The sequence below is a fragment of the Manis pentadactyla genome, chromosome 4 (assembly GCF_030020395.1).
Source record: "Manis pentadactyla isolate mManPen7 chromosome 4, mManPen7.hap1, whole genome shotgun sequence".
Lineage (NCBI taxonomy): Eukaryota > Metazoa > Chordata > Mammalia > Pholidota > Manidae > Manis > Manis pentadactyla.
Window position 1 is genome coordinate 178435918 of NC_080022.1, and position 20793 is coordinate 178456710.

A 20793-nucleotide genomic window follows, 5' to 3' on the forward strand; every position below is an offset into this window, starting at 1 on the left:
AAGGTTCAAAGGGCTTCTCAGCTCTTGGCCCAGTCATCTGTGGGATGGGAAATGTACCACCAGATATGAGGGGGAGGGGAGAGAGCAGGGGAGTCATTGGCCCAAGGTGACCCAGCACCTGTTCTAGAAACCAGGCTCTCGGAGGGGTCATTAGTGAGAAGATCCAAACCCAGCCAGGCCTTGCTCCTGGGTCCCCTTCTCCTGTCCCTCCTTCCTGCTGATGCAGCCCTGGGATAATGAGGGGGCGGAAGGAGATCCTTTGGTTAAAGCAGAGCCTGTGATGATTGGGGCTGGCTGGGGGGCAGTGAAGGGTCAGTGGGGACAGCTGGGAGGGGAGGAAAACCACCCAGGGAGACCAAGTTTCCACTTCCTTTTTTAAAGCCTCCTCTTCCTGATCGTTGTTTATTTTGATTTTGGATGTTTTGATTTTTTTTACCTCCCCTCCCCCACATTGTGTGTGTGTGTGCATGTGTGTGTGTGCAAGTGCACACACATGCACATACACATGTGCTGCTGTTCATATCATAGACACTTCTAGGGCATTCATTCCCCTCTGTACACACTTTTGTTCCTATAATACCATCTGTGGCCTAAAGACTCCCTGGAGCCATGACAGCTTTGTTTCTGGCTCTCCTGGGGTCGAGGAAGGGGGTGGGTGTGCCCTTGGCCATGGGACCCACATACCAGCATTCCGGAAGGTCAGGTTGTGAGACGGAGCCGACCTGAAGTGGACTGGCTTCCAGTTTCCTTACCCCAGCAGTTGTCCCAAGGCAAAGATGAGTCATTGGGCTGCACTCTTTCACTGGCCTTCCTGGCTTACCCTGAGGTGGCCATTTGTCACAGCCTGACTGCTGGCCGTATGCTACCTGGCTGCCTGGGGAGGTGAGCCTGGGGAGACAGACCATGGACACAGAGAGGCAGGTGTTGGGCAGGGAGATGCCACCCGCCTTGGCACCCCACAGCTGCAAAGTCTGGCAACATGGGCTGCAAGCCCTCTAGCCCCTCGGCACAGCCCATCATCTGGGGGCAGCAAAGCAAGGTCCCCGCTTGTCTTCCAGCAGCTCATGGGTGGTTATCCTCCTTCTCTTTCCCTAAGGAAACCTAAACAGACAGACACACTTCTTGTACATTTCAAAGTTCTGAAGTCCTCATGACAGGTTAGAGGCACCTCTGCATTAAAAATGATTTGTCATCCACTAAGTTCAACGAGAAAGTAAATAAAAGAAAAAGTGAGCAGAGTTAGAGAGCCAAAGCCTGGCACAGCTCTGATGATGCTGGCTCCTTCTTCTGTTTCTTGAGTAAATTTGATTGACACCTTTATGTTTTTTAAGAGGAGGAAAACTTAATTATTAGCTCATCACATGAGGGACCATTCTATAGCAATAGATGAGTAAATAAATAATGTTCTAGGCTTGTGACATATTTGCTTGTTTTCTTAAATGAGGAGTGAAGGATGTGTTTCTCACAAACATTATTGGGGGAATGTGTAAAGTAATTCAAAGGTGACAGTGGGGTGAGGAGTTTTCAATACATTAAAACTGTGGGTGGAGGGGAAAAAAAGCATTCCATGTCTGTTTAATATGTAACATATGGGAGGATGGTGGGGGATGCTTGCAAGAGACTGCTGGGTATGCAACTGTTGCAGAAAGATGGTCGATGTGTGCTCAAGGAGGGTTCTGACGGCCAGGTTGGGAAGCTGGAAATCTTTAGGGTATTGGGGCAGGCCTACTAAGGAGGTGTCAGAGCCCAGCTCCAGCACTCAGGCCTGTGCTCAAAGATTCACATCCCCATCTTCACACATCTACAAATGCACGGTGGCCCCAAACCACACTCTGATGCACGTGCGCACAAACACGCTCATGCCTTCTACACATGCCTTCTACGTCCGGGTTTACGCTCACCCTGTGACACTTGTTAGTGGATCCCAGGACTAAAACTCCCTTTAAAAGATTCTTCAAGCCCAAATCCCAGGGAAACTTGAATAGAGGTAGAAAAGTGTTTGATGATAGAAAAAAAAAATCTGCTTGCTTGCAGTTCTTGCAATGGCCAGAATGCTACAAAAAAACTGTTGCTTTTCCAAAGCTAGGGAGGGTGAGGGCAGGAAACCAGAGAAAAGAGGCCTGAGAACTTGAAAGACTGAACCAGAACTCAGGCTGAGAGCGCCCCTGGGGCCGCGGGGGCCTGGGATGGGGCTGAAGAGCACCGGGATGGGTTAACGCTGGAGCTGGGCTTGCGGCGGGGGCTGGCCCAGCCGCGCGGGCGGGGCGCGGGGCGCTGTCCCTTTAAGGCGGGAGGGGCCGGCCAGCCGAGCGCGGCTGTGATTGGCGCGGCGGGATCACTGGCTCCCCGAGCCCGGCCTGGGGGAGTCGGCTGCAGCCGGCTGCTCTTTGATAAGGTCCTGGCAACTCAGTAACAACCCCAGCGCTGGGAAATAAAAATAACCCCTCCTAGCAAGGGATTTCGGGGCCGCCAGCGTCCGAGGCGCCCGTCTCCACAGCCGAAAGCCCTGCTGTAAAAGGTGGGGGTGGAGGCGCCAGCCCCAGAGAGCCGCTTCAAAGAAAGCCCCCCTGGGACAGCGGGCGAGGTCGCGCCGAGCCGCGTGGAGGGCGCCAGGGGCGGGAGGGGTCTGGTCCGACCGAGACCGGACCTAGACGGGCGGTGTGAGCCTCACGCCCCGAGGAGGGGCGGAGGGGGCGCGGGGGGCGGCCGGGGCGCGGCCGCACCGTACCTCCCTGTCAGGACCGTGTGCTCGGCTCGCGCCTTTGAAGTGCACAGTTAAATCCACAGCGCAGTTTTTGTTGGAAGCGCCCGGAGGACATTTGGTGCGCGGAGTGGCTGCTGGAAACAGGACCTGTGTTGAAAGCCGGGCCGGGCGGGGGCCGGAGGGGCTGGGGGTGGCCGCGGCGGGGGCGGAGGCCCACTCGGATCTTTTGCATAAAAGGGGCGGCGGAGCGCGCGGCGTCACCTCCCTCGCCGGTGGATCTCGCTGTAATCCCGGGATTGTTGTTTCCCCGCACCTCCTCCCCTGCCTCGCGACTCCCCATGTTCCCTGACGCCGGGACCGGCCCGGGGGGGCCCGGGGCTGCCGCTGCGAGCCGATCCGGGGGCCGGAGCCGGGGCCCTGCCCGGGGCGCCTGCGAGGTCTTGCCGCGGAGCGCGCGCGCGGATCAATGGTGAGTGCCCAGGCCGCGGCAGCCGGGCGGCCCGCACGCTTTGATGTGCCGGGCGGCCCTTTGAAGTTGGCAGGCCGGCTATTTCGGGGCGCGCTCCCGGCTGGTGCGGAGGGGAGCAGCAGGCCGGGCGCTCAGCGCTCTAGGCGCTCCGAAGGGCTTGGCCCGGCCGCCCAGCCCGAGCCCCCTCCCCAGCGGGGTGGCGGGGGCCCCAGCGCGGCGACTTCTGCAAGTGGCGGCGGGGGCGGAGGGGGGCAGATTCCCCCGGCGTGTCGCCTCGCTCTCGTCGTTATGGATGGGAGTCGGGGTGTGAGTGTGCGCGGGAGCGCCTTCGGAAGGTGGGATGAAAGGGTGGCGTTGCCCCCCGCTTGCCCTCCTCCCCTCTCCCGTCCTCCCCTCTCGGCCACTGGTCCGCGCTTTAGGGGCTCCGAGCGCTCACCGAGGCTCGGTCTGCGCGCTGGAGCAGCCCGAGCCCGGGGTGCTCGCGTCCCCCGCGTCCCTCCTTCCCGCCCAAGTCCCGCGCTCCCGGCCGCCCCGACCCCTTTTGCGGAGAGGCAGGGACTCCGCGCGTCGCCATTTCTGGACTAGGCTGCTGCTTTCCGTGGTTTTTCTGCGGGCGCCTCTGTGAGCGGCGGCGCCGGGGACCGATCCGCATCCAGGCTCGGGGTGCTGCAAGTACTTCCCGGGTCTCCAGCCCCTCGCTCGGCGGCGCGTTCGCCCGGACTCTGGACGCGTTCGGTTGGATTTGGGCCGGGGTGGGAGGGGGGACGGGCCAGAGGGGCTCGGCGGAGATGAGAGCCTGGGCTCGGGCCGCCTTCGTCTTCCAGGTAACGGGGCCGCCCCACCTTCCCTCCGCCTGGGTAACGCGGTGCTACCGGCTGCCCCGCCACTCAGCCGGCCGAGTTGCCCAGCCTGGCTGCCTGAGGCCCCAGGTGGGGGGCCGCCCGCACCCACCCCGGGCCCGGAGATCGGGCCGCTGGTGCGAGGTCGCGCCCTATTCCCCCGGCACGCCCCTGCCCTTCTTAGTTCTATCCTTCCCGTGCTAAGGAAATGCAGCTTGTTTATTGGTTAGATAAGACTTTTTTCCTTTGGAAAAAAGACAGACTTGAGGCCAGTACAGATTGGGATTCTTGGCACAGTCTAGTAGCTTGAGACGGTTTCTGATCCGGTTTTGTGGGGTTTGAGGCTCCAGGATGTTGGGGGGCGGTGGGGACGGCAAGTTCTGAGGTTTCTCCTCTTGCAAAGTTTTAAGATCAAACTCGCAGCTGAGAGATTTCTGGTTTGGGAGAGAGGGGGAGACAGAGGTGTAGACTGAATCAGCTTGTAGGCGGGAGGCGGGGGAGCAGCGGACATTCACATCTGGATGGGGAGGGGGGCGTTTTCCAGCTGGGAGTCCGGGAGCCCATTCCGCCCCGTGTGGGGCGGGCTTCTTTCTCAGTCCAGGATATTCTGAGTTTTTAAGGAGTGGGAAGGGGGAGTGCAGAGGGAAGGGGCGGGTGGGGGGAATGGGAACCAGATGCCGGGGAAGGGCACATTTGGAGCTCGAGTTATCTGTGCCGAGAGCCGAGTGGGGAAATTCACCGAAATTGGTTTCACCTGCACACAGCCCAACGGCCCCGAGTGCGCGTCTTTGGAGTTGATGCTGGGGGTGGGGGGCAGCGGGCGGGGGGAGCTGAGCGGGGAGGCGTGGGCTGGCTGCTCCGCGTGCGCCGGCCTGAGTGAGCTTTTGGAAGGTTCTGTCTTGCACCTCCCGTGCCCCTCCGCCCCCACCTCCCACCCTCCGCGCGCCCATCTCACCTTCCCCGCCCCTCCCCCGTCCCCAAGTGTGCTGGGAGCTCAGATTTCGCCTTTGACAAAGCAGCGTCTGATACTTTAGATGAGCACCTCGCAGATAGCTGGGTTGCTTGATTTGAATTTGAGGAGTTGAAAAGCCTGTTTACTTTCTTGCTTTGATGTTGGGTAGATCTGGTTTTGATTATATCAATACCCTTTTCTCTCTCCCTACCTCCCCCCTTCCTTTTCTTTCCAGAAAGGAGGCTCAGATGAGCCCCTGCTGACTTGAGAGAGAAAGAGAGACCACGCTGATTGCTGAGAGAAACTGGAAGAAAAACATTCCCAAACTCCGTGAGAACGCCCTCACCATGAGTAGCGCTGTGCTGGTGACGCGCCTGCCAGACCCCAGCAGCAGCTTCCGAGAGGATGCCCCCAGGCCCCCAGTCCCAGGGGAGGAAGGGGAGACCCCACCATGCCAGCCCGGGCTTGGAAAGGGCCAGGCCACCAAACCCCTGCCTGTCTCCTCCAACGCAAGGCGGAACGAAGATGGGTTGGGGGAGCCCGAGGGCCGGGCCTCTCCGGATTCCCCTCTGACCAGGTGGACCAAGTCGTTGCACTCCTTGCTGGGCGATCAAGACGGTGCTTATCTCTTCCGGACTTTCCTGGAAAGGGAGAAATGCGTGGATACCTTAGACTTTTGGTTTGCCTGCAATGGATTCAGGCAGATGAACCTGAAGGATACCAAAACCTTACGAGTAGCCAAAGCGATCTACAAAAGGTACATTGAGAACAACAGCATTGTCTCCAAGCAGCTGAAGCCAGCCACCAGGACATACATCAGAGACGGCGTTAAGAGGCAGCAGATTGAGTCCATCATGTTTGACCAGGCACAGACCGAGATCCAGTCCATGATGGAGGAAAATGCCTACCAGATGTTTTTGACTTCTGATATATACCTCGAATATGTGAGGAGTGGGGGAGAAAACACAGCTTACATGAGTAACGGGGGCCTGGGGAGCCTGAAGGTCGTGTGTGGCTATCTACCCACCTTGAATGAAGAAGAGGAGTGGACATGTGCAGACTTCAAGTGCAAACTTTCACCCACTGTGGTTGGCTTGTCCAGCAAAACCCTGAGGGCTACAGCAAGTGTGAGGTCCACAGAAACTGTTGAAAATGGATACAGGTAAGACTTTGGCAGAGGAGTGGGGGTGGAGGATATGGTACAGACCCTGTACATGCTTTGAGTTAAATAAGGTGGATGGCTGGATGGATAGCTGACAAAGGTCTGTTGAGAGCTAAGGGCACCTGGCTGTGAACCATGTGATCTTGCTCTTGTTTAAAGTGGGGAGAAGTGATACACACACAGCTAAATACCTGCAGTCTTCTTGTGCTCACTTCAAACAGTGGCAGGCAGTATTCATTAATGCGGGTTACTTATTATCCTAGGCCAGCCCTAGAAGGGGTTGAGAGAGGGAGAGGACAGCAGCTTTTGATGCCTCTGAGTCACCAAATACACACTAAGCACCAGTTTTAGAAGGGGTCATTCACCACTCATCAGTAGAGAGTGGAATTAATGAGGCTGGGGAGGCACAGAAAATGTGTGTGCTCATTGGATGTGGGGTAAGTGGGATCTTCTGAACTTATGTATTAAGATAAGAGTTTGCAATTGGTTTAACAACTGAGCTTGTGGTTCTCTTTGTAGATTTCATTATTTACCCAGCAAGAAACCCTCCTAACTAGAGAAAGTCCTGTGACTTTCCTGAATTAAGGATCCTTAGCTTTAGAGTCTGCTGCCATATTAATATAGGTTTTAAATGTTTCCAGCCTGAGGGTCAGACCTCAGTTAATCATTCTGTTGCTTAGGGCTGATGGAGAAGAGGTGTTGGCTGGCAGTGCTTTCTCCTTTTGAGGCTTCAAAGACACAGTTCTTTACAGAATAGCCAAGTCTTGAGATTCAGATCTCCAGCTAGAATGAGTTTTTCTTTCTCTCCCCCACTAAATAACCAAAACGAGATAGAGCCTCTTAATTCTAGGTTGTTGCTTACAGCTTTCAGGGGAAGGGAGTGGTGATGTGGGCAATTGGTTGCTGTCTGTTGGGCTTATCTTGATATGATTGTGCATTTCTCCATGTGTCAGGGACTGGGGACAGGTTCCTGTGACACTGCCTGTGTGGAGGTTGCTCTCTCTCTGTAGGATAGGGCCCCCAGTGTCCCCTAGCAGCAGGAAGGGAAGGGTAGCAGCCCTGACCGAGCCTAGAGGCAGTGCTTTAAGGGAGGAACAGCTTGTTCGTAACCACCAGGGGGCGCCCTCCCAGCCTTGGAAGCCGGTGACCTACACTTCAGACATCTATCTGGTCGACACCTAACTGGCAACGGATTGGCTTTTGAATGGACGCATAGGATCACGTGAAATGTATTTCCGGGAAATTTAAGCATTCGGTTTCAGATTGATTTGGAGGAGGATACTGGGTCTGGCCTCCATAGCTGGGCAGTCACCGGGCGCTGCCACTAAGGCCGGGCTGTCAGGTGAACCTTTGGGTAAACCCCTGCGGACCTTGCTGTCCAGGCGGCAGTAGTGTAGCCGAGGCAGCTCAAGGCCTGTGGTAAGACTGCTTCTCCAGGAGCTTCCTGACAGTGGGCCCCTGTGCCTCCGGGGTCAAGACCCGGAGCGCCACCCTTGTAAATAGCACTGTGTGTGGTATTGGATGTCAGACTGGACCCTGCTGCGACCCCTCCCCATGGTGGGTGGGCAGTAGAGACCCAGCTTTGGTGCGGCCCTCCCCCTCCCACAGGCCTCAACTGGGATATATTACCGGGATTAAATTTTTTGGAGATGACTCTTCTGAAGCTTTTGAGATCCTGGTGGCAGCAGCCAAAGAGCCTTAGTGTTTCCAGGGCGGCCTTCCTGGTTGTGAGCCGTGGGCCTAGTTAATATATAGGTGACACCTTTCAGCCACCTCTTGAATTTCTATACTATATTCATGTGTGTTTTCTCCCACAGTTGGGTTGAAATGAAGTGTTTTACTGGACTCCATGAAGCGCGTATGTCTTCACTGGGCATTTCAAAGACAATGTAAGGCACATCCAATTTCATTCTAACACGCAGGGTATTCGAGTTTATGTGTGGTGTACTGGGAGGTGTGCTGAATTACACAAAGGCCCGAATTCCAGCCCTGTCCACCACTTGCTACCTGGGTTGAAGTCTTTCTGAACCCCGTGTACCTGTCTGTAAAACGAGTGGGTGCCATGCCTTGTGTTTATGTCATAGGCTGCTATTTGGATCCAAGTAATAAAGATGAAAGCCTTTTGTAAAGAAATGTTTTGAACAGATGTAAAGTGTTACCGTTAGGATAATTTCATAATGATAATAACTGAGTCTGTGAAAAGGGCAAGCATGTGAGGGTATCACTTTCGAAGAGCTACGCTTGGCTTCCTGCCATATTCATTTGAAGTTTCATTAGAGTATTCCCCCTTGGCCTGCCTCAACTGTCTCTACTTGTTGAACATAAATCTGTCCTTGGGCTAGTCCTGGGGGTGCTAGGGATTTGTTCTAACTCTTTAAGTCCGCCTGCCCCTCCCAATACACTCACTCATCAAGCGAGGGACCTGGCATAGGAATGGGCTTCGTAAGTCCTGTGAATAAAGGAATAATACAGAAAACACTAGCCCTGCAGAGGGCCTCCCTTCGTCACAGTCTTGGTAGCTGGAGGCCAAGAGCATACTGGCTAGTTTTCCAAGCCCTGTGTTTACCTTGAGCACTCAGAGGAGCCTCATTTTTAATGCCTTGTTTGTGTCCTTACTGATTGGGTGTCAGTTTTAATATAAATAGTTGGAACGGAAGAGCAGGAATTATCCTCCATGGGAAGGACTCTGGTTTGTCAGTGCTTGAGTGGGATGCCTGGGCTTTTGATGGTCTCTATAAATAACCTAGAGCAAGAGTGATCCGGCGGGAGAAGCACGTATAAAAACCCCAGCCACAGACACACACACAGTGCCGAGGTGTGTGTGTAGGGGGCGGGGCTTTGGGATTAGGAGCTCAGCCCAGCATTTATTTTGGGAAGAAGACAGTGTTGGGTGCACAGAGCACTCTCTGTGCCCTGCCCTTTCTGCACCAGCCCTGGTACAGGCCTGCGCAAGGCGGGTCTCGTTTGTCTCCCATGGGACCCTCTGCCTTGGCCTCACTTAAAGACAGTCCAGCCCAGCAGATGGCCCTCTGCTGGCTCCAAGTGCTTCCTGTTCTCTGAAAGAACCCGCTGATGAGACCCGTTTTTGTGCAAAGCCGTTGGAATCAAGCTTGGCTTCAATTATCAAAGAAAATGATGCCAGAGGAAAGATATGCTGGAAGCAGTAGTCCACAATTAGAGGATGGAAGTTCTGATGAAGGCAGTTTGCTAAGATGTACTTGTAAAGTTTGCCTGCTTCCTAAAGGCCCAAGTTACCTAGTGCCATCTGAGTGCCAGGCCCGTCACTGAATGCCCCTTACTGAATGCCCCTTGCTCTTGCCTTGGAAAATGCTTGTTGAAGAGAGTGTTGCCCTCTGGACAGTGACTTTGAGAGTAAATTGTCGAGGGCCTCCAGAAAGCTCTAAACACACAGTCCTAGCGGGGAATACTTTTTAGGTTGCAGCAAACACTCTTAGGTTGCATTGTTTTGAGAGAGGACCCAGAATGAGGGCTCAAAGGTCAGTTCCATTGTGCTCTCTGGATGGAGGCTTTGCACTGGTGTGTGTGAGGAGGGGGCAGGGGCCACAGCATCTCATCAAGATAAGAGATAAGAATTGGCCTGGGGAAGGAGGGAGGGCAGCAAACATTTCCCTTCCCTTAGGGCCCCAGGAGCCTCTGCTACCTGACAGCTGAAAGCTCTGTACACTGAAGTTGCAAACTAGGTCTGTGGATGCAGGCCCAATGCAAATTCTAGACCATAGGCCTCCACTCTCCCTAGGAATTTAAAATCCTTGCAGCAACTGGGAGCACAACAGTCCTGAAGAAATAATCAAAGCATCTGGGTACAATTACTGTAGCACGGTTGAGTTTCTTTCTGTGTATGTGTGTGTGTTTTGAAGTAATCACAAGAAAAGAGCTCTAATCCATCCTCTTAAAATTATGTGGTGATTTTGACAAAGTTCTGGATTCTTAAAAATTGAGTTTCTGTCTCTCCCCACAACCCTACCTCCTTCCTCTCTCTCATCTTGTTATGATTGTAGGAAAATCCAAAGACTTTCTTGCAGTCAACTGAGCTCAGAGTGGTATACTCCATTTTTAATTACTGTCACACAGTAGCCCTCTGTTTGGGAAGCAAGTTTATTTTGGGATCCATGTGTTTGACAATGAGTGCAAAGCTCTGAGGACACGTGGGATTGGAGTTTAGGTGCCGTTTTTGTGGGGGAAGGAGGAATTTCTATTGAGTCATTTTCTCCCTGAAGAGGCTGGATTATAACTGTTGAGTTTGGGACATTGTTGTGTTAATACCACAAAGATGGCCACACTGATGGGATGGAAAGAGTGAGTGCTGTTTAAGGCTGTCCTGGCCTTTTTGATCTTGTACTGTGCCTCTTAGACTCATGGAACTTTTCAGCCACCCATTTGGTGATCCCAGGTGAGGGTCAGCAAAGTTTGGCCTTTCTGCTGTGTGCCACAAAGCGCTCTCAGCACTGGGGAGACCCATGAAGCAGATAGGTCAGGTCCGTGCCATCGTGGAATGTACAGTCTAGTTGCGCAGGACAGGTATTCAGCCTGCAAACACACCAACACTGTGTATAATAAGTCATGGTAAATGACCATGGCAGAAGAGAAGGACCGCAGAGTTCTGGGTGGGTGGGTGGGTGTTTGGAGCATAACCATGATCCCCCCAAACTTACAGCCCCCGTGTTAGACCCTTCAGAGAATGTAAGACCTTTGTGCAGACGACCATGCTTGAACTGCATGATTTTTAGGTGGTTACCCCATGTCCATGGAGGCCACGATTCGTCTGTGGTCACTTAACTGGCCAGCAGCTAAGCCAGCACCAGCTCTCGGCCTCTTGATTTCCGTCCCTGTCAACAGCTTGCAGAACTCACTTATTACTGAGTTCCTGAGGGTAGAAAGGGACCCAGAAGAAGTTGCCTCATCCATCCTGCTTTGAGGCAGTGGCCCCACCCAAGCACCTTGGGTAGCTGGGAACCTTGAGCTGTTTTAAAGATGGGGTGATTCCATGACCTGCCCGTGGCCACTCCATGGGTCCAATCTGTCCATTAAGATGTGCCTTCCTCTTTCTGACTTACAAGCCCATGTCCTCTTATTCTGCCTTTAGTGGTGATGCCAAACAAACCATCCATTCCCTCGTTTTGGGTTCCCTTATCAACTAAGAGACCTTTTACTAACTCATCCCTCATCCCTTCTCCAGAAAAACCGACCATCTTTCCTTTGCTCTCACCTCTCTCTAGCCCTGCTGCCTGGAAATCCCATACTGAGCACATGGGAACCAGTTCTAAGGCAAGGAAGATCTTGCCACCCTCATTTCATCATCATAAAACATCCTGGGAGGTGGTGAGACTTCTTGTTGTTAACAGGAGAACAGGGCCAGAGTGTCCAAGTGACAGGTTAAGGCCACTCGGTCCAAGGTATTCGACGGGTTTAAGGGTGATGTTCCTCGCTTGCACTTTCCAGTAGTTTCTATACCTACGTTACATTCCCATGATCTGACTTGAGGTTCCAGCCTCGCTCAGTAAAACACAGTCACAGTGCCTGCTAACATCCAGCTGCTCCAGGCGGCCACATGTGGGGTCCACGTGCCCCTGTCTCCGGCCCCTGCATGGGGCTCCATCACCTCCTTGGGCAGCAGACATTCCTTGAGCACCTACTGTGTGCTGGGGGTACAGCGGAGACACAACAAAGACCCCGCCCAGACTGTGTACTCAGTGGCAGTTCTCAGTCTTTATTAACATCTGTCAACTGAGGTTTTGGGTTAGATAATGTCTCAGTTCCCTGCTGGTTCTAAAATGTTATGACTCAAAATGGAACTTTCCTTGTTTGTCACCCCAGCTAGAGTGCAAGCTCTCACAGACGTGAGTTGTCCCTTCCACCTTCTTTTCCATCCCCACGGCCCCCCGTTGAGGCCTTCACACCAAACCACAGCCGCAGCTGCCTGCCCACACCCAGCCCTCCTTCCAGTTCAACCTGGTAACACAGCGTGCGTCACCCGTGCTGCTGGGGTCACCTTGGGCCCCTCCTCTCCCTGCCCTTCCCTCACTGACCTGTCCAAGCCCCTCCTGCCCAGTCTCGGGAGGACCCTTCCCTTTCCCCCCGTCCTGGGGCCACCTCTTTGAATACCTGCTCACCCATCAAGGTTCATCTTGCTTTCACCTGTCCCAGGGTCCCCCACCACCCCAGCCAGACATGTCCTCTCCATCGTTAGCTATACCAGGGCCACCTCCACCAGGTCACTCATCCGGTCTCTTATTCTAGAACTTTTTACAAGGTTGAGGCTAGTCTTGTTTTAGGAGGAAGAAGGAGAATTTGAGAGCCACATAAATCAGTCTCATGCCCAGTAGTCCCCGGTCTGTGATCTGGGGCAAGCTGCTGTCCTGTGGGCCTAGCAAGGGCGCATCTGAAAGCAGGCAGTGCTCCTCGCCAGGGGGCTGGGAGGGTTAAATGAGATGATGCGTGCAAAGGCGTGCCCCTTTGCCTGGGCCTCTGAGAACACGGTGTCTGCCTCCCTCATGGTGCCCCCACCGCCACCACCATGCCGCGGGTGCCAGGAGACCAGAGACCCAGGCTGGATACACCCAGAGCCCTGCACACGAGCCCCACAGACACATGCAGATGACCGCTTTGACCTTCTATGGGCTCCTCTCATCTGCCAACCCAAGGTCTTCTTTACAGACCAGCTGTAGTGGTCCAGCAGAATAGGTTCTCTTTTCTAAGCCTCTCCCTGCAACTCCAGGTGATTTCATGGCCGTTGTCTTAGACTCAGTGGGCCGGTGGGGATGCCGGGGTCTTTGTAAAGGAGGGCTCCTGCAGCCTAGGCTTCGTGGGCCTCTTCTCCCTGCTCCCCCCACTTAAGTCCCTCACTGGTGACGCCAGAGGAATGCAGCCCAGCAGGGGACAGGCACACTGGTTGTTCTGGGAGATCAAGAGGGCGAAATGGGAGGCAGAGGCCACTGACACAAAAGGGCTCATCTGAACCCTGCTGGCCTGGCCAGCCCCGGAGGAGGAGGCCGGGCGGGGGAAGGACATGGCGGAGGCCCCACTCGGGGTGCGGTGGGAGCCCTACACGGTGTTCTCGACTTCTCTGTCGCGTCTGCCCAGCTCACTGGGCCCAGGGCTGACAGGAGAAGGCTGTGCCAGGCCTCTAGCTGTTGGCATCTTGAAGCTATGCTGGCAGACCCCTGATGCGTGAGATGTCCTGGGGCCCTGGAACTGCATTCTTCTGGTGCAGGCCTAGCAAGGAGGGCAGGAACGAGAGGGTGCTTCACCTCCACTGCCTGCCTGCTCTCTTCCACCCCTGGAGGAGTCGGTTCCATCATTTGTAAACGAGGCTAGCACTCCGAGGCTCCCCTGGGCTCTGTGTGTTCCTCTGTCCCCCAGCAGGCCCGCTTTTGGCAACAGAGGACCCAGCCTCCTTTCTCCCCAGGCAGGTCTGTGGCTCAGCAGACCTCCCTCCTGGGGCCCCTGCCTCCACCCAGGTGAACCGCTGGCCTGGGCAGCAGGTTAGCATTAGCAGGTGGGGGCTGTGCACCAGGTTGTCCTGGGCTTCCGGTGGGAATCGGCGATGCACTGCTGTTGTACTTCTCCTGCAGGTCCTTCAAGAGGAACGATCCTGTGAATCCATACCACGTGGGTTCGGGCTATGCCTTTGCGCCAGCCACCAGCGCCAATGATAGCGAGATATCCAGTGACGCGCTGACTGATGATTCCATGTCCATGACGGACAGCAGCGTGTAAGTATTCAGGAGTCCCTGTCATGTACATGGTTGGCAGTGTGACGCCCCCAGGCAGAGTCCTCAGCCATCCTCACCTGGCTTTGCAAGGCCCCCCTGTGTGTGTGTGGACATCTGCTTGGTGGGAGGGGAGGGTGCCGGTGGTGGGTGCTGGTTGAGGAGGGTGGTGGTGAGAGCTTGGGTGGTAAAGCTTAGAGCCTTGCAAGGGAAGTTGGGTGGCACCTTAGCAGAATAAACTTAAGTAAGGTAGAAGGTTAAAGTGAGTATCTGTAGATTTCTTGAGCTTAAAAACCCATCATCTGGTTGTCATATTGCCTGCCCTCCCCATGGACAGAAGTGCTTGGCTGGTCTTAAATCCCACGTACCCCATCTGCAAACCAACAGGTGCTGTTAGAAGGATTTGTGTTGAGGTGTGCATTGTTCCTGGAGGACGAGGCATTGAAGAGGGGTCAGAAAGCCAGAGCTCTCTCATGGGCCACCGTGTGTGACTGTAATGTTCCCTCTTGGATGTGTTCACATGGACATCTTTCAGTTGAGAACTGTTGGCAGAGTGCCTACTGTGTGTCAGGTTCTACCGCTGAGTAGGGGTTCTCTCCAAAGTCGTGCCTGATCTTAGATCTTCTGCAGATGGATGGATGACTTTGATTTCTGGAAACAGAGCAAGTCATCAGGTGGTCAGTCTGATGAGGTCCGCAGGACATCCTGTGGGGTCTTGCTTTGCATTTTAAGTCATTCAAGGTCAGGCGGTGGGGCTCCCTGGGTCGGGAACAGGGAATCTGAGCCTCACTCATAAGTTGTTCGTGTGCGTGTGTGGTGGGCTGGGTATTCCCATCTCCTGCTGTCCTTTGAGATTCTGATCCAGGATACCTGAGGGGCGTAGAGTCTGGGTCACGGCAAAACTCCCCCTGAGCTTCTCCCCCAGCATCCTGTTGAGAAGCACCATTCTAGAGTTGGCCTTTGAAGGCTTCCCACACGCGTTTCGAAGTAGGTGTCTCTCCTGCTGCAGGAAGAATTTTGAAAAGCAAACCCACTGAGGCTTTGAAGTTCTGGCATAGAGATGCTCCTTTTCTGGACTATCTTTCCAGTTTGTTTGAAATTACCAGGTTTCTATTGGCCAATGTCCTGTGACTGGCCTGTGGCATGGAACCAGTTGGAAGGAAAGTTGATGAGGTTGGTTTAGAACTTGACTGTTGATGACTCCGGTGTATTTTACTATGTTGTCTCAGATTCCCCTAATAGTAAAAGGAGAGAGAGATCCTTAAGGTGAAAGTTTCCATTTCAAAAAGGAATGGCATTTTGGCATTAGTGAAAAATAGAATTAAGAGTACACATCTTTCATCCAACATGGAAAAATGAAAGGTTCCACAGAAGTTTTCCATGTTGACCAAACTCTTTAATATCTATACTTGAAAAAGTTATACTTTGATGGACATAATTCTTAAAATAATAGGTTTTTGCTCTGCCTTTATTGAATAGTATTAGCCAGGCATAATTTATTTCTTGATTCAAATAATTGATATCAGGATCTATTTTCATACTCCATGGTAGTATCATTGTATAAAATACTCGGTCGTATAAGACTGTCTACCCCTGTGTGTGCTTTTTAAAAATAGCTCCTCTTTTCTTTCTTGGTCTTTCTGCCTGCTTTGGCTTTTTAGTGCTACTGTCTGTGTGCTTGCATTTAGCAGCATTTCTCCTTCAGCTTTTATTCATCCGTGGGTTGCGTGGGAGTCTTAGCATCGTGTGTAGAATAGGAGTAAGTTGGATTTGAATGAGGGCATTGAGTGAATCTCCTAAGTCAAATGTAGTTTACCTAAGACTCTCCAGCTTCTGTTTAGTGTTCTTTGAGACTGTTTTTGGCTTTCTTCCTGGCCCTTACTTGCATTTCAGTCCCCTTGTTGAGGTGTTACTCTGGGCTCATGAGGAAAGAACTTGGGTGTATTCCCCATATGTGTTTGAGCCTCACAAGATCCAACTAGAAAAGTAAGCAGACACCTCTGACTTTTACAGATGGGAAAGCAAGGCCCAGTGCTTCTGTAGCTACTCATGTCAGAGTCGGAACTCAAATCCAGGCGAGACCTAGGGCCCCCGTCCTTTGCCTGTTAATCCCTCCCCCACAAGCATGAAAATTTCCAATGTGAGATACGTCATTAGGACCAGGTGATAATGAGCGGCTCCAAGTTCCTTTTATATTTAATTTTTTAGTGGTCACACTGCTCTTTCTGTAGTAGGCCAGGGGAAAACTAGGAGGGAGGAGGTTCTAAGTTGCCCCTGTGTGCTCCCTTTACCCCTCTTTTGTTGCCTTCCCAGAAGAAGAGCTTTCTCCATTTTATTTAGAGATGACATTACATCTCCCTTTCCCCATCCAGCTACAGCCCTTCTGGACTTGAAGCTCGGGCAGGCCTCTGTCAGGGGTCAGGGAAGTCACCTTGTGAGCCTGCCGTTCCAGCGGGCAAGGACTAGCATGTGGGCCAGTCAAGTCCACTTTGATACTGGGAAGAAGGACAGGTCCCCCTGGAGCAGCTGTCTCTTTGGGGCACAGCAGACACTTGGGTCCCAAGCTGTAGGTGCCCCCCCCACCCTGATGTAGCTGCCACAGACCAGTGATGAGCGTCACTGCCTCAGGAGAGGACAGGAGACTTGCAGACCCAGGGCCCTGGTGTTGGACCCTGACGTCGGCGTTGGGTGACTCTGAGGCTCCTTCCAGCCGAGTGGGCAGGTCCCCCGATGTGTCTGTCACAGCTCTACTCACTTGAGCATGTTTATTCCGACTGGGAGCACATTGCTCATCCATGTGGGATCACCCCCCTGGGAGCTGTTTGTCTAAGGCTATTTGCCTCATGCTGCCTGCTGTGGAGGACAGAGAGGTTCCTGGAATAAGAGCCCTTGGGTGGGGTGCATGTCCGGGCTTTGGGGTTCCTGTGGGTCTCAAGAGGGCGGACGCTGGGGGTCCCCGGGGCCCTCCCTGCTTTCCTGCCCGACAGACTTGGCATGCCTTGATAGCCCAGGCTCTGAGCCACTTTCTGGCAGGTCGGTCCTGGATGTGTATGATCCGCCCAGTGTCGGGCAGGTCACCCGGGATTCCCAGGGCTGGGATTAGACCCCTCTTCAGAGCTCTGCCAATTGTGGGCCTCGCACAGATGAGAGCGCTGAGCAAGGGAGAAATAAAGTGTGTGGGGGATGAAAAGCTGAACTGAATCGCTTTCAGCCCATTGTTCATCCGGGGAAGCTCAGAGGGGATAAGAGGGTAGCAGCCTCCTTTGAAATTTCCTTGAACCAGTGAATAGGAGCGCCCCATAAAGCATGAAAAGAGCCCTGGCCAGTTCTCCTTGTCACAATGGCTGGCTCAGGCTGCGAGGGGGGCTGCCAGGGGCTGGGGAGCGGCGCTGGCGGCCCTGCTGGGCGTTGGGGCGGGGATGGGCTGGGGAGGGGGGAGAGAGGGTCGCAGGCGGCCTTCAATAGACTCCAGAAGGTTGGAGTTCATTAGACACAAGCCTGGGGAGGCAATCGTCTCATTTGCGACAGAACCAATTAAGTCCCGGGGGCCTTTGCAAGAGGCCCGAGTGGAAGTTGGGCAGAGCTGGCTTGCACTGGGTCATTCTGGGAGCTGCACACGGAGCTTTGAAGAAATCATTGCCTTCTCCAAAGCCCTCTGCTGACTCCTGTTTTGCTGCTAAGTAAAAAGCCCTGTTAACATGGCTGGGGATTTAGGTTTCCATACTAGGCCTCTGAGAGGCTGTTTTTATGAGGGTGTTACTCAGAGACCTACATTCTTGGAGGAATAGCTTTTTAACTTCATTTTTTTTTTTTTTTGTAAGTTAAGCTGCTATACTTGCAGAAAAGTCCCTTGGAGGGGTGGGGGTCTAAAGGCTGTAGGGCCATTCCAGGGACCATCAGGCCTAGGGGGATGAAGTCGGTGGGGCTAGAAACCTCAGAAACTGCAGGTTCTTGCTGCCCAAGTGTGGCTTCTGTTGTAGGTGGCCAGGTGCTGTGAAAGCCATGTCCGTGGCGAGGAATCATGTCTGTCTCTTCTTTTTGCACAGAGCTGCTCTTAGAGTCTGGATCGGCTTGATTTGTGGGTTGCTTCTGCTCTGGGTGTCACATGATCACAAGATGCTTTCCTTGTGTTTCACGCAGAGGGTGGCACAGGTTATTTTATTTATTTATTTGTATTTCCTTATATCTTACGGGTTTACTTTGGACATCAGGGAAAGCATCCAAGCGAACTTCAAATATTATCTTATCTTACAAACCAGGCTTTTGATGTTGGCTGTGATCAGAGGCTGCCTTCTGAGTGGTTGCCAAATGAAAATATGAGTGGACACGTGTGTCTGCTCTTACAGAGCCTCCGGAAAATGACATTCAGGTTAGGCTGGGCACGGCAGAGGCAAAAGGCTAAGCTAATTGGCTTTAGGTGAAATGGCAGCTAAGTGGAGTCCACACGTCAGGACCAGCGCTCCCCAGAAACAGCTGGCCCAGCAGCGGGCTTGTTAGCTGAAATGTTTATGATCGAAGGAGACTGGACAGGGCGCTCTTCGGCCCAGAGTTCTGAGCAGCCAAGAAACTGATTATGGACTTTCAGAGCCTGATTGAAAAGAAGAGAGGCCCCCTTCTGGAATGAGGGGCTGTCTTGGACGAAGATTCTTGGCTGGGGGGAAGTAAAGTGGCATCTCCATGAAGGCACCTGTTAAGCCTCTTTGAGCCTCTGTAAGTTGAAGTCTCCCTTTTCTGCCCTGGCCAGAAGTTTCCTTTCCTGCGGCAGCTGCTTCACCTGCCGGGGCAGGCAGGTGGGCAGATGGGTATGGGATGGGCTTAACCAGTCATTCATTCCTCACCCATATCTCCCTCCCCACAGTTCTCTCTTCTTTCTTTTACCTTCCATGGAAAAAGAAAAAGTGGTATAAAGGCCTTACCACTGGTGTCCTTCTGGGAACAGGAAAGATTGAAGGCTATCAAAGGACATCGAGGGCAGAGGCCTGGAGGGATGGGGGCCCCTGGGACTCCTGAAGCCCTGTGTGTGTCATCAGAGGCATCAGTGGGATGCTTGATTCCTGTCCCCCAAGATTGTCAGGAGGAGGCCTGGAGCAGAGCCATCTACCCTGAAGAAGTCCCTGGAAGAGTTGCTGGTCAGGAGCTGGGCTGCTTAGGCCAGCATGGGACCTAGTCTGTGGGAACCCCACTGTAACCCCCACCCCACATCGTGCCTCCACTGTGGTCTGCACTGTGCCTTGGGAACCACCTGCCCTGCCCCACAGCCAGTGAGTGAGTGGTGGTAGAGGACTTTCTAGAATGTTCCCACATCTTCCACCCACCCCGTCAGAATGTCAGGTGACTTGTAGGGCTGAGGAAGTGGTGCCCCCACGTTCATGCCCTCAGGAGGCTTGCTCCTCCAGGGGCTTGAGTGCAGGGAAGGACACGCGTTTTCTGGGGTCCAGCAATGGCTTGGATTTGGGTCCTGCATCTGGCTACAACTGATTGACTCCAGGGAGTGACAGAGTGTCTCTGGTCATCTGTAAGATGTGGTGAATTGGGGTTTTTGTGAGAATGAAGTTGGATTATGTATCAGGTGTGTCTAACTCACAGGAGGACTTGTACATGGGGGCCGGCCTTGGGTTGGAGTCAGTCACTGGGTGTGGAATTTGGTAATGGTCAAGCCAGTCACGTTCATGGAAGCCCAGTTTTTCCCATGTCTTATGAACAATCCCATGATGAAACACTGATTTTTCGTAAATTCGCTCCTGGTGGCGCAGCCATTTCGGGATTTAGAACCTTTGATCATACGTGGCCTTTGAGGGCCGAGTCAAGTCCTAGGAGGCAGTCTGAGAGCTTTGCTGGCACTGGTCAGCAGCTCTCTCCCTTCCACAGCACCTGCGTGGGGTCTGCTCTCAGCCTGTCTCTGGGACAGGACTCACATGTGGGTGTATGCCTTTGCTGTAGATACTGATCTGTTCTCTCCTTCTGAATCCTCAATATGATTATCCTTGTTGTGCGTCTTAACCAAGGTTTGGCTAACATAGATCACTGATCTATTGATCTACAGTGATCTGCACCATCCCACAGGGGCCCTATTCTGTGGCCTGGATCAGCGGACTTACGGAAAATGCAGCCGTGCAGTGTTCTAGGGCATTACAGATAAGGAGTTCGAGGTCACGCAGTTACCCCTGGCTGCTCCTGGGTATTTTTAGGCACAGCTGCTGATGAGCCAAAGATGTTTTTCTTCCCTCTACCCTGTGATGAACAGAACACCAGGGAAAGGGAAATAACCAAATACCTAATTTCAATATTTACAGTCTCCAAGTATGATGCAGGATGGAAATGTGGGAGCCCTGAGGCTTTTATAAACAAGTGGCCTCCAGAAGGAAGAAATAGTTACACCTTGACCATTCCACTGCTTTCAAGACCAAAATTCCTTTAAAAAAAAAAAACAAACCCAAATTCCTTTAAAAAAAAAAAGTAGCAACTCCAGGTGAAGAGGAACTGGGGTGGAGGACATAGGGGTGCATACTGCCTTCCGGTCTTTGCTCACAGGTCACCTTCACAGGGAGGTGAAGGCGGAGAGGCTCTCTTGAGCGCAGGGCCCACAGGAGCTGGAGCCCCACCCCCAGCACCATTTAAAATGGCAACTCCCTGCCTGACCCCAGCAGTCCCTTCTCCCTGTTTACTGTGGTGTATTTAATCATGGCACTTAGGTCCTGCTAACATACTGTAGATTTTGCTTGTTTATTTCTGCTTATGGGCTGTGCTACCCCATCAGCTTCGTAAGGGCAGTTGTCTGCATTTTTATCCCCTTCCTTCACTGCTGTCTTGCCCAGTGCCTGGAACAAGGTCTGGCACATAGCAGGGACTCAAATATTTGAATGAATTGCACAGAAGACCACATAATAAGGGCTTTCCCTTATGCCCACAGAGGTCATGCATCTTTGAGAATTTGTTG

General features: G+C 53.2%; 1 protein-coding gene across 10 annotated transcripts in view; it reads left to right on the forward strand.

Annotated features, from left to right (window-relative positions):
* The first annotated feature begins 2368 nt into the window (after positions 1-2368).
* Positions 2369-20793, forward strand: part of AXIN2 (axin 2) — a 29946-nt gene continuing 11521 nt past the window's right edge. For 2 of the 10 annotated variants that reach the window (XM_057501636.1, XM_057501642.1), the window contains exons 1-4: positions 2885-3173; positions 5200-6126; positions 7944-8015; positions 13719-13859. In XM_057501636.1, the coding sequence (XP_057357619.1) occupies positions 5312-6126; positions 7944-8015; positions 13719-13859 (1028 nt within the window). In that variant the 5' untranslated portion in view covers positions 2885-3173; positions 5200-5311. The other 8 variants (XM_057501637.1, XM_057501643.1, XM_057501641.1 and 5 more) reach the window with 8 other exon arrangements.